Below are 12,493 nucleotides of genomic sequence, written 5' to 3'. Positions count from 1 at the left end.
TTGTGTATTTGGGTGGCATTATAAGAAGCTTAAATGCATTTCAACTTTCCTAATGTAACTGTATACTCAGAGGAAATTAAACAAGATACATGTTGATGTGTGTGCACCTTTTCATTACATATCTTCTCTTTTAGAAAATCGATTTTAATTAACATTGTAACAATATGATATACATTTAGCATAAATAAAGTCTTGTTTAGTCCAGTTCAATTGAATTAGGCTATTTGGAAATGGTCCCATCACTCGAGCATTAGTCTAGCTATAATTCATATTGACTATAAGCAATAAAACTAAACCAACCACTCCAAAAGCGTTCTTGCAGTCATGATGAGCTTTGAAACAAAACACTTGTTTCAGCTAAAAAGTGCATCTGTGCGGTTAATAAAACTGAGTGAAAGGACAACATGTCCTGTGACAAAATCAAGATGCTTGTTTGTGTGCATCTGTTGATTTATTTATCATTTCAATGGTCGTATCATCATCATCATCATGTTGAACACTGAATAATTAGTGGCTTCTTCAGCATATTTGTGGAGCTATATCAAAGGAATACACACATTACGCACATTTGTTGCACATTTAGTGACGGTGGGCTTCTGGGTAAAGGACCCCCCCTCTCCTCCAACATAGGACCAAAATACCATGCTGAGAGAGTCACAACACAAACAGAAACTACACACACACACACACACACATAGGATTTCTGTGTTTTGTGCCTCCAGTGACGTAACTTCCAGATTCTTTTGTGTGGTTTTACATCCTCGTTTTGTCATTTATCTCCTCTTTGGGGTTGATTAGTGGCACAGTTTGAACTGTTTTCCATCTGCTTTGTTTCTTGTGTCAGATCTTATATATTGTGGCCACTTTTTCATCTTGACATGTTTGCTCGGTCTCTTTTTGTGGTTGGTTTGTTTAGTATTTTCCTGGTTGCTTTTGCTGTAAGTTATATGCGTAAAATGTTTGTGTTTTTACATCAAATCCTTGTAATTTTCTGCCTCTTTGTAGCCATCATTTGTCTTTGTAGACTGCCTTTAGGGTGATTTGTGTTGTTTTGTTTCTTGTTTGGTTACTTTTATCACTGTCTCTCTCTTCGTGGAAATTTTACATCTCTTCATTTATACTATTTCTGTGTTTCATTTGGGTGGTTTTTGTCTCTGAGACCAGGGGACCCTTGACTCTCAATCTAACTGGGGTCATGGTTCTGGTAGGTCTCTTCAGTAATCTATGGCCAAAATGCTTTACAGTTTTGAATTAAACTTTAATGTTTTTATTCTCTCATTTTCTTCATTATTTGAACTGTTCTTTAAAATGTAGCAGCTGCCATAACATTTAAATAAATTGTAGATGCATAAAGGCGTTAGTTTGAATCCGTCTTTACTGGAGTATTAATTTTATACGTAGGTTAAAGCTTCGTCATTATTTACACCGAGGGGAGGAAAAAAAAAAGTAAGGAAAACGGAACTTCCTGTAAATCTGAACGGAAGTAGGTACGTGGCTGCTTCAGCTGACAGTCTACATGATGGCGACAGAGGTTCAGAGCGGCGACCTCGACAGCGCTACGTCCAGCCGGCTCGAAGTTTCCATCGATGGCCTCACCCTCAGTCCAGATCCGGAGGGCGAGCAGAGCCCGGTTGCAGAGCCGGACCCCGTACCCTCGGAACCTGGGACCGATAAGCCGGGTGTCGCTGCGGGCGAAGATGGAGAGACTGCCAAATCTGCGATAGAGAAGAATTGGGGCTTTCCTTTACAGGAGCTGTACGGATTGGCCCTTAAATTTTTCAAAGGTATTGTACATTTGCCACGACTTAACAGCTTTTAAGCAGAAAACTGCTCGTTTGAGATTCTGAGACCAGTCGCACCTTGGCTTCAGTTAGCAGGCTGCTAGTGTTAGCTGCTAGCTGTCACAACCAGGTCTACTGCTGTCAGCCGCAATATTATATTAGCTTCCTGGCTAATCAGTAGCCGACAGTGCTAACAAGCCTGTTAGCTGCTATTAAGCGGTAAAATAAGCACGACACTTCGAAGTTGTCCGTTTGGGCCCGTATTTGGTTGAAGGACGTTTATGGTCGTATGATTTGCTGGTATTTTTTCGACTCTGTAGGTTTAAAGTAGAATAACTCGAGTCCTGCTACCCCTTCATCAAGTGAGGCTAAAAGCTAGCCATGCTAACTGAATGTGGTGGCTTACAATGATTTGTTTGGGAGCTTTAAACACGCCCTGCCACTGCTGCACCAGAAGGGAGCCTGCTTGGTTGCAAAGTTTTTCCTTGATAAAAGTAAATGACCCCGCTGTGTTGAAGCAATTACTTCTGGGGACAAAACTGTTCCACAGTTTCAGTCCAGCTACTGTAAAATCAGCTCACAGCGTTGCGTTTAGACCCATTTTAAGAAGCATTTAAGAGTTGTGTCACTGCTCGGCTCTTTTCACAGCCCAACTTGATCTTCATATTCACCACACCTACGATTCTGCAACTTGTTTGATTGCTCTCCATAATTAGAAAAAAAGGAAAAGGACTGTTAAAACACACGCTGTTTAAATAAATTTGTATTTTCTTTAACTAACTTAATGTTTATAGCCAGACCAATGTTTTTTATTAGACCAGGACATATGCGGTGTTTGTGCGAACAGGTTTGTACCTGATTGCTACTTAGTGGGATCGTAATCTCATCTTTGTATTTCTTGTCGGTGTGTCATTTGGGGTTAGGCCTACTTGTTTAGCTTCTGTACTGTACATGAATGTGGCTCTTGTCTCATCATAGCTTAAGCAGTGCAGTGTGACTGAACTGGTCTCTGCATGTAATTGTTGCTGATTTTGGGCTCAGAGTATTTTAAGCGAGGTTTTGAAACGTTCAAAAATCATTATCAAGAGTTGGTTTTGTACCCCTTGTTTATCATGTTGGAACAACATGCATCATATGCTTCTGTTGTTTCTGTTTTACCAGTGTTCAGAGGCAAATTTGAAATAAAAGGTGGGGATAAACGGGGTGGAAAAAAACCAAACAAACGAAATGCTGAACAACTTTCTCTCACATTCCTGCTCTAAGACAAAGATGGTAAGGCCTTCCACCCAACTTATGAGGAGAAGCTTCGGCTGGTGGCTTTGCACAAACAGGTGTTGCTGGGCCCCTATAATCCCGATGCTTCACCGGAGGTCGGCTTCTTTGACGTCCTCGGCAACGACCGCAGGTAAACCCAGCAATCAACTTTACTTTCCTGTGCGAATGTGGATTATTGTTATTATTAGGTTTTTGTTGCTGTGTTTAAGGGAAGATAAAAAAAAAAAAAAACACCTCTTTTCAAGCACCAAACTGTTGGGACATGTAAGGAGTGCTTCTAATGTCCATGAACTTGAATCGATTAAAACCCTTAATGGACATTGGCCTGCTTCACCGCACTGCACTCGAGAGTTGTTCATTTTCAACTTTTTCTAATCAGAAGGAAGTTCTAATGGGTTTTTAATTCATTATAGGTGAGTTGTATTGGCGAACTAAACCTCAAACTTCCTCTGTTTGCAGGAAAGAATGGGCCTCCCTTGGCAACATGGAGAAGGAGGACGCTATGGTGGATTTTGTCAAGCTACTCAACAAGTGCTGTAATCTCTTTGCCCCCTTTGTTACTTCACACAAGATTGAAAGAGAGGAGCAGGAAAGAAAAAGGTTAGGGGACCTTTTTTGATTGCTGAATATTTGTACATATTTCACTTTTTATTTTTTCTAGGTTAAGGTAATATGCTTTTTTTTTTTTTGTCCCTATGCCTTCTCCCTTCTTCAGGCAAGAAGAAGAGGAGCGTCTGAGGCTCGAGGAGGAGGAGAGGGAGCGACAAAGGCAGGAGGAAGAGAGACGAAGGCTCGAGGAGGAGGAAAAGCTTAGAAGAGAGGAAGAGGAGAGGAGACAGGCTGAGGAGGAGAGATTACGGATTGAGCAGCAGAAGTATGTGTCAGTGTGACTGCCAGTGCAATATTTGGTTTAGTCTTCTGCGCCAAGTCTGTTTAATCATCGCTGATATTTACAGAGTCACTGTTTTTTTTTCAGTTTTGAAGCTCTTGACAATTACTGTCAAGCAGTGCACTTCAGTGGAGTCTGTGTGAGGCCGAGACCTCATACTAAGAGGGAAATCTGGCCACAGTTCTCTTCGTGTTCCAGACCTCCAACTGTTTATTTTCTCCTCTTGGCTGCCCGCATGTCCATGCTCGCTAATTGGACTTCTCTGTGACTTTAACCAGGCAACAGATTATGGCGGCGTTGAATGCCCAGACGGCAGTGCAGTTTCAGCAGTATGCCGCGCAGCAGTACCCCAACAGCCCAGAGCAACAGCTGGGCCTCATCCGTCAGCTCCAGGAGCAGCACTACCAGCAGTACATGCAGCAGCTCTACCAGGTCCAGCTGGCCCAGCAACAGGTGGGATGCGGAGCCTTTGACATTTAGAGGAGGGCTCGAGCCAAACGTTAGAAATGGTTCTAACGTGTTCTGTAATTGAAGCTTGAGCTCTTCCAATAATTTAAAATCTTTTTTGTGTTGGTTTGGCCGGGCAGTGTCATTTTTTTGTTATTTTTTTTTTTCTTTACCCTCTGATATATTAAGGGAAATTGTGAGTGCCACATTGAGACGCCTACAATTTTGCAATATTGGTGCATACACTTGGTTTTGGGTTGCAGAAGTCTATGCTCCCTCTATCTTAACGTTAGAAACAACTTGCTTTGTTTATGTCCTTATTTCAGCTCATGATGTTGACCTTATGCCATCCTTCTTTCGTCCTAGGCGACCTTACAGAAGCAGCAGCAGGCTGATTCATTGGTGCAGGGCACCTTGGAATCAAGCAGCTTCAACAGTGGGGAACCCATCCCTGCCTCGGCAGCACCACCGCTGTGTTCTGCTTCCCCACTTGGTAGTGAGGAAACTCCTACAGTCAACGGAGGCCAGTCAGATTCCTACTCGGAGAGTATGGACCGGGAGCCCGAGCCCGAGCCGGCAGAGGAGGTTTCAGAGAATGGGCCTTTATTAGGTAGGTAGGTTTGTTTTGTAGAAAACAAAAGTGCTGGAGTTGATATTGTGCAGAAAGATCCACGCTTTTGTTGTTGTTCAGCTTCTGGCTACCGGGCAGAAGGGGAGAACTCTCTGTCGAGCAAACACAGCCCCAAACCTGAAACCTGACACTTATCTGCTGTGTCCTTGTTGATGTGACCTGGAGGGCAGGGAGAAGAGCTGGAACAAGTGACACATGATAATGTGCTGGTTTAATTATAATCCAGCCACACGCCCTGCTCACAAAAATGTAAGAAGTGTAAACACTTCGGCTAGAGCTCAGATGGTAGAGCGGTCGTCTTCCAACTGGAAGGTCGGTGGTTTGATCTCCAGTGCATCCATAGGGAGGAGGTCTATGGGCAAGACACTGAACCCGACTTTTTCTAACAAAAGACGGTGTAGAGGAATGGATGGATGGATGGAGGGATATCTGTGTTTGGAAAACCAGATCGTTGCCATTTGTAACCCAACTCGTGTGCTGCCTTTCTTTGATCACAGTCACACTGCATAAACGGATGACATTATTTGCCGGTTTGTTGAACTCGTTTGGCATTCAGTCTGTAAATACTTGTTGGAAATAATTCCTAACCAAATGTAAGATGTATTTTACTAAAGGGAGTACTTCATTTTGTAGAGTGTGTTAGCAGATTTCTACAACAGATTTCCGAATGTTGTTTGCTTCTTGATCACAGCAGATTCCCCGCCAGTGATAGCCGCTCCCTCCATGTGGACACGGCCACAGATCAAGGACTTCAAGGAGAAGATCCGCCAGGATGCAGACAGTGTGATCACGGTGGGGCGTGGCGAGGTGGTGACGGTGCGCGTTCCTACGCACGAGGAGGGAGCTTACCTGTTCTGGGAGTTTGCTACAGACTATTATGACATCGGCTTTGGGGTGTTCTTCGAGTGGACAGACGCTGCCTCTGCCTCGGTCAGCGTGCACGTGTCAGAGTCCAGTGACGACGACGATGATGATGAAGGTAAGGGGTTTCTTGGAGGAATATGTGTTAAAGTCTTCTGGGATCTCGCATGTGGTGGCAGAAGTAACTGCGCTTGCGTGTCTAAGGGGGTTTTCTATTTGGGCTCTCAAGATTAATAATGAAAAATCTTGATAGAAAGGTGTGTTAAATTGATCATGTGCACACAGGTGATCCTCCTACTGAAGAGGAGAAGGTGAAAAAGGAGGCAGGGAAGCCCCAGGTGGATGAGATTGTGCCGGTTTACCGGCGGGACTGTCACGAGGAGGTGTATGCCGGCAGCCACCAGTACCCTGGCCGCGGAGTGTACCTGCTCAAGTTCGACAACTCCTATTCACTCTGGCGCTCCAAGAGTGTTTACTACAGAGTCTACTACACCAGATAAGCCTGAATACAGACACAGGTGGAGCTAAGAAGAGTGTTTGTTCATATGTGTGTGTTTATGGAGATAAGTGTGAAGGTAGTCTGTATTTGTATGGATGTTTGTATGGATGGATGTGTGTGTGTGAGAAGGAAGAAAGAAGTGATTCATTCTGGACAAAATCCACCAGAGGGTGACAAAGAGACACATCTGGAGCCCATCTGTGGAGATTGGACTATGGTGTATGTCCTATGTGTGTACGCCTGACCCAAGTTGTACCCTTGCTACATCCTGTCATTGAGCCCGAGAAACAGGAGTGTGCACTCCTGGTGTAAAGCCACCACCTGTCCTTGCTGCGCTCACCTACACCAAGCTATAGGACTGTGCTCTCAAATTGTATTTTACCATGTTTTCCCCTCTGGGCTCCTCTTCCACGACCACCTCAGCCCAGCACAGTCCAGCGTGGCCTTGTGGCTGCCCTCTGCCCTAACTGACTCTCATAACCATGAATGGAAACTTGGCAAGTCCAACACTGTGAGCCAACGTTTCCGGTTTGGTGGAAATGGTGGTTGTTTATCCCACAAGAACATGGTAAATGTTGGAAATCCTGTTATATTGCAAATGTGCTTCATAACACTATGCCTTCGACACAGAGGTCCTCTGATCTTTGCTGAATTACACATTAAAGACACCAGTGTAGATGAAATTAATCATTCTTTTTGTTGTAAAAGAGGAGTGAGGTATTTTTCGCATAGCCACCCTGTAAATGGGGAGATGCGAGAGGGTTGCTTTGCAGAAGTAGTAATCTTTTTGTCTTATTCCTCAACACAGACATCCTTTTCTCACCGTCACGACTTGATACAATCTGACAGACAGAATGCACCAGGAGTAGGTTTTTTCAGTCAAGTTTACTGCCATAATTTATGAAGGACGTGCAGGAAGTCATTCAGTCACATGGGTGTTAAGGGAAGGAGTACAAAATAACATGCATGTGATGAAATATGGTCTCGGGTCTTCTAACTTTGTGAACACAAGAATCTCGGTATATACTGCAGAGCAAGTTTTAAAAAAACAATTTACTATGAAACTCATCTGCAAATACTTTAATATGAATGTGTTTCAGTTTGTTTCGCCATCCGAAGATGTCGTATTTACAGCCCGTTTATAATGTTACACCAGGCTACCTAAAACTTTCAGACTTTCTGATCTTTTGCTGAAGGATGACAAAAAGAGGAGCTAGTGTTGTTCACGTTGGCCAGGACGTTTCTTTCCGTTTTATCCCGCCGTGTATTCTCAGACTTTCTATATTGAGTTCTGCTACGCGAGGGGACAAATTGACAATAAAAAAAATAAATCCATTAACCATCTCTGTCTTGCAGGTCACGACACACTGTTACATCCGTGCAATGTTCGGAAATCCTGAACGCAAAATGCTGTTCTGCATCGTTGTCTCCAGTAGGGAATTGCTACGTGCTCGTCATCTCAAGTATTGTGAATAAACTGAGATGACTTTAAACTTGTGTCCTGGATGACATGGTTGTTGTTTGCTAACTGAATTGTGACGCGCAGGTATTTGCTTTCTTTTTCAGAAGTTACCGTCACCTTAATTCTCTTCATTTGCTCACACGTTGCTTTTGCTAACTGTGCAACTGTGCTTTTGCTATGGTTTTGTTTGAACTGTACTCTGAAAGGCTGTTCATTGTGGAATGTGCTCAGTGGGTGTTGAAGACACTTTTTTCCCTTTATCACACTTTGTTTTGTGTGCGTGTGTGTGTGTGTATGTGCGCGTAGGCAAACTAAAAAAAAAAAAAAAGACTAGGGCGGATTATCTTGCAAGTTGAGAAGTCCTCTGGGGGTCTTTGCTGAGTGTCAGTTTGTCACATTAATTAAATACGCCTGTTTCGAATCCATTCAGTGATAAATTTCTTTTCTTTCTTTCTTTTTTGTGTATCAAACCCTCGCTACTTGTGGCTTAACCGAGCCATAGAGTTCGACACCATTTCCAACTTTCTTATTGCTCACCAAACGGTTTGAGTTGTTCAAGCCTCGTATGTAAATAATTCTATAAATGAGTTTATGGATGGGTTTTTAGATGTGGAAGGAAGGCTATGGTTTTGCAAATCAATGCACTGTATAATAAGGTAAATGAGATGTCCGTTTTGCCCCAAATTAAAGTCCATAACTTGTTTAAAAAGTGTGAAACTGTAAAACTCTTTATCGACATGAAAGACAGAAAGGCTCATATTTTTTTTTTTTTTGTATTTGACATGTTTGAAACTCTTATACGTTGCAAAATCTTTTTGGGCATATATTTAATCTTGATTAAACTTATCTTCATCTCCAGAACTGTATGGTTTGTCTATTCTTGCTTGTGGTCGAGCCTTACCGTATGTTTTTAAGCTCTGGTGTCTTCAATCTGTCCTTCGTGCTTCAAGGAATTCACTGATGTGACAATAAATAGGATTCCTATATCAAACAGAATACTTTTTGACCCCGGCAGGAAAAAAAAAAGGAACAGGTGAATATAATGAAACTAATGATGGCTCAGTTCCATTTAGTAAAAAAGAACACTGTCAGGCTTGTCACCCCCCTCCCAGCGCAGTGTGTCACCCTCACACTGCTTTCCCGTCAAATGCAGTTTCTGCTGAGGGAAGGACAAATGCAGACATTATTGGAGTTTAACAGGATGTGCAACTCTGTCTTTACTATTTTCCATGATTCACGTAGGGTGTCACAACATACAGAACATCAGTTTATATCTCAGCCAGGGCTCCATTGAACTGTTGCATCAGCCTTTTACTGTCTCATATTGAGTAACCCGTTAAACTATTGCCACAGATTACATTCTTGCTGGGAAGGAATTTTGAAGGCTTGCAATTTGTTGAGTAATGGGAGAACTGATGGTAAATACTGGGTCGAATGTGAGCATGTTGCTATGTTCCCATACAGACACCAGGGGGCGCACCAGGTACTACAGCGTTTGACACCTGGACATAAAAAAAATACTTTATTCATACTTTGTTAAAAGTACCCACTGAAATTGAGGCCTAGTATACATTGTTTTCACCGAGTTCTTGGAGGGAAAGCACGGTTGGAGCCAAATTAAAATATTAATTAAAAAAAAAAAAGTTTGTAGTTTAAAGAGCAGCAGAGGACCTGGACAAACGCTCATAGGGACAGAAATCAGAGACAAGTGTCCTGAAGATGTGTTTGTGGGGCTCTTTTAAAAAGCTATGAGCAACCAGCTTTGTTATCCAGTTATTGTAGAGACTGGGCCAACATTGTATTGAAATGTATGCGCAAAAAGCAAATGAAAATGCATGTTGTTTTTTTTTTTTGCGAGAATATTTTGCATACGCTGCCAAATGCCGTTTGAATGTTCGGCAATTATTGCTTTAATATCCGAAAAATACCTCACAACAACGCCTTAACCTGGCTGCAAAAAAAACATAGCAAGTAAACTTTTTCCAGGTACTTTTTGAATCTTTCGGTGACTAAATTAATGGAGAATGGCCCACTATTTTCCTCACCTCCGACAGGGTTTGTCATTAAATTCGGAACAGAGGCGGCCCTTAGAGTAGAAAAATGGAAAAACACAACTGGTTCTGAGTCACGTTTGAGTGACAGAACAGGAATGAAACAAAGACACTTTTAAAGCCTCAGGTTGTGTTTCCTGCTAACCTTCCCAGCGCCTCTCGGTGTCACTCCGCCTCCAGTTCCTGAGGTGGTCCGGCCCTGGTTTTGTGGGAGTCTCCGGAGGACAGCAGGTAAACTCTCCTCTGCCGCTGGCTCCCGCTCCAGTCGCTACAGGTGGTTTGAAAATACTTTCCGGGCTTTTATTTGCACTTTGCCCCCCCCCTCTCCTCCTACTTTTCCTGGTGTGTGTGTTTTTTTTTTCTCCAGCCTGCGCTGTGTCTGGTTGAATTTGAAAAGACTTTGAGAGGCAACGTTTCCGTCGTCCAGTGGCTCAAAGTCTCATCCTTTGAAAAACAAGAAAATATGGCGGGACTGAGGGAGCACACCACCCCCAATGTTGCAGCGGTCGTAGCAAAGCAATTTTACTTGGGTTCGTTTTAAAGAGGCGATCTTGGTTTTCGCGGATTAGTTTTCGGCCCCGCTGAAGTTATTGGTATGATTTGAATATGCCCTTCCACCAGAGGACTGTTGAGCCGCGGCTCGTGAGCCGATTGTCGGCGAGGGATGGCTGGAAACCGAGGGAAGAGACCGGCCGGCGCAGACTGCGGAGACCAGTTTTATTCTCGTCTTTGGACGAGGTTAGCTGTCACACGCTGACCAGCATCATTCACCAACTTTCCGAGCTCTCTCGACATGCCAGCGACATCTTCCTGGGCATCGAGGTGGAAGCGGGGATGGTGTTCAGGAGGTCCTGCAGGATTCAGGGGAGGCTGCACAGTCTGCAGAGTCAAGTCTGCAGGTTGGACCCCAAGAAAGTCCAAATCCGTAAGTTTAAAACAAAACAAACAAACAAACAAACAAGAAAACTCTTTTTTTGTGCCAACTTTACATTAGTTTCGTTGTAATTTCCGGGGGGTCTCTATTAACCTTTCACTGACCCCTGTGATTATGCAAATTATGAGTTTTTATTCATTAAAATCATATTTACGCACGCTAAATTGTTATGGAGAGAGAAGAGATGAGTGTTGTCTTAAAAAGCCATTTTTGGGGACTTGAAAATGCATTGGTGTGAGGCAGGTGTCCCTTTCCTCTGGGCTGTTCTCTTTTAATGACCTAGTCGGTGGTGATGAGAGTTGCTGGTCAGGTCCAAGGTGACTGTCATGTCCTCTGACAGACCCTGGGAGGAGTGGTCGGTGTCTCCTCAACACATGGCCTTTGCTTGTCTCTATTCAGTCATATGCTAATAGGGACATTGTGTCCTGTCAGAGATGATGGATCTCCTCTCAACATATTGGCCATCTGTGTTTGGGTCTTCAAAGCAGAGTGAGATCACAGAAATCCTCACACTCCCTCCCCTCCTCCCCGTTTCTCCTTGTTGTCATAAACTTCTAAACAAAGTTGGTCAAGGCAAGAATAGATGGAAAATCAATTTCCTCCCGTGATGATTTTTTAATATGTTTGGTTTGCCATTGTAAAGCTGCCTCCTGTAATCTCGCACACAGTGGTTATTTATTGACTTCCACGTTGACTCCTGCTGTAGCAGCTGAGCCAGCAACATTAAGACTTAAGACAGGCCTGTCATGTTATCTGCTGTGATACCCATCTGTGCCAGAGGCTCTTTAGGCCTCTGCTTCCCGTCACACAGGTTGTTTGGTGATGATGTTCATAAACACTGTTGTTAAGGTATCATATTCTTTATTGATATCCTGCACTGCTCCTTTTGTTATTTAATTGGCCCCGGAAATATGTTGCAAAAGGAGGGTTAAAGACCAGCCCAAATTCCACAGAACATCGTTGATAGAGGAAGCGCTTCAGTTCTGACTCACTGGCATGATTCCTTTCTACTGCACTTTCTACATTTGATCTGTCTCCGTTCACCCGGTCTTTGTTCTGACCGTGACTCACGCACGCAGACTCAAGCACTTGCGGGGAAAGGATAAGCCGGGCAGACAGATCCCAAACACAAGTGAGTGTGATGTAGGATGAGCGATGGATTGAGGACGGAGACGAACAGCGGGCCGATATAAGCTGCGCTCAGGGGTCAGCCCTCCTGACAGCTTCCAGACCTTTAACCAAACCTCTGGGTTATCACACCTCGGGGCTCGGCTGCTTCTGCTATCTGCAGCTGTTGAAGTTTTGATGCAGGACCGCGGCTTGTTCCATTAAAGCCGTCCACTCAGTCGTTCAGTGTTGCCTCGCAGCTGAAGACAAGGTGTGAGAAAGCAGACAGGAATGCAGTTATGTTATGTCGTGATCTGCAGTTGCCAGCTCACACATGGCCCCGAGCACCACACTGGGTGTACAGAAGCACTGCCTTTAAATTTATTACAACGCAGTCCTGTCAGCCTGACTCCTACTCCTTCCTCACATAAAATACCTGCCTTCTGAAGCGCCCTCCAGCATTTCTCCAGGATGGGAGTATTGGATTGGAATATGTCAAGCAGAACAGCTGTTGGGGTTGTTTTGGATGGATGTTTGAATGAAAAGCTACTGTGTA

The 12,493-nt window shown here is 43.7% G+C and overlaps 2 protein-coding genes across 6 annotated transcripts in view; both read left to right on the top strand.

Annotated features, from left to right (window-relative positions):
* Positions 1–1,490: 1,490 nt before the first annotated feature.
* On the top strand, positions 1,491–8,706 carry acbd3 (acyl-Coenzyme A binding domain containing 3). Of its 2 annotated transcripts, none has more exons than XM_075458935.1 (8): positions 1,491–1,784; positions 3,045–3,186; positions 3,516–3,656; positions 3,772–3,930; positions 4,224–4,398; positions 4,759–5,002; positions 5,718–6,002; positions 6,170–8,706. In XM_075458935.1, exons 1-8 carry the CDS (start codon positions 1,517–1,519, stop codon positions 6,382–6,384), a joined length of 1,629 nt encoding a protein of 542 aa, XP_075315050.1. In that variant the 5' UTR covers positions 1,491–1,516; the 3' UTR covers positions 6,385–8,706. The 2 variants fall into 2 exon arrangements, with proteins under 2 accessions (XP_075315050.1, XP_075315049.1); XM_075458934.1 differs by having other exon boundaries at positions 5,715–6,002.
* Positions 8,707–10,146: 1,440 nt separating this feature from the next.
* nhsl1b (NHS-like 1b) overlaps positions 10,147–12,493 on the top strand; it is a 98,132-nt gene continuing 95,785 nt past the window's right edge. For 3 of the 4 annotated variants that reach the window (XM_075459618.1, XM_075459615.1, XM_075459613.1), the window contains exon 1: positions 10,148–10,821. In XM_075459618.1, the coding sequence (XP_075315733.1) occupies positions 10,503–10,821 (319 nt within the window). In that variant the 5' untranslated portion in view covers positions 10,148–10,502. Of the gene's footprint in view, positions 10,822–12,493 lie in introns of all 4 variants that reach the window. The other variant, XM_075459612.1, reaches the window with a different exon arrangement.

This window comes from Odontesthes bonariensis, chromosome 24, assembly GCF_027942865.1.
Source record: "Odontesthes bonariensis isolate fOdoBon6 chromosome 24, fOdoBon6.hap1, whole genome shotgun sequence".
Classification (NCBI taxonomy): domain Eukaryota; kingdom Metazoa; phylum Chordata; class Actinopteri; order Atheriniformes; family Atherinopsidae; genus Odontesthes; species Odontesthes bonariensis.
This window is presented reverse-complemented; position numbering and strand designations above follow the sequence as displayed.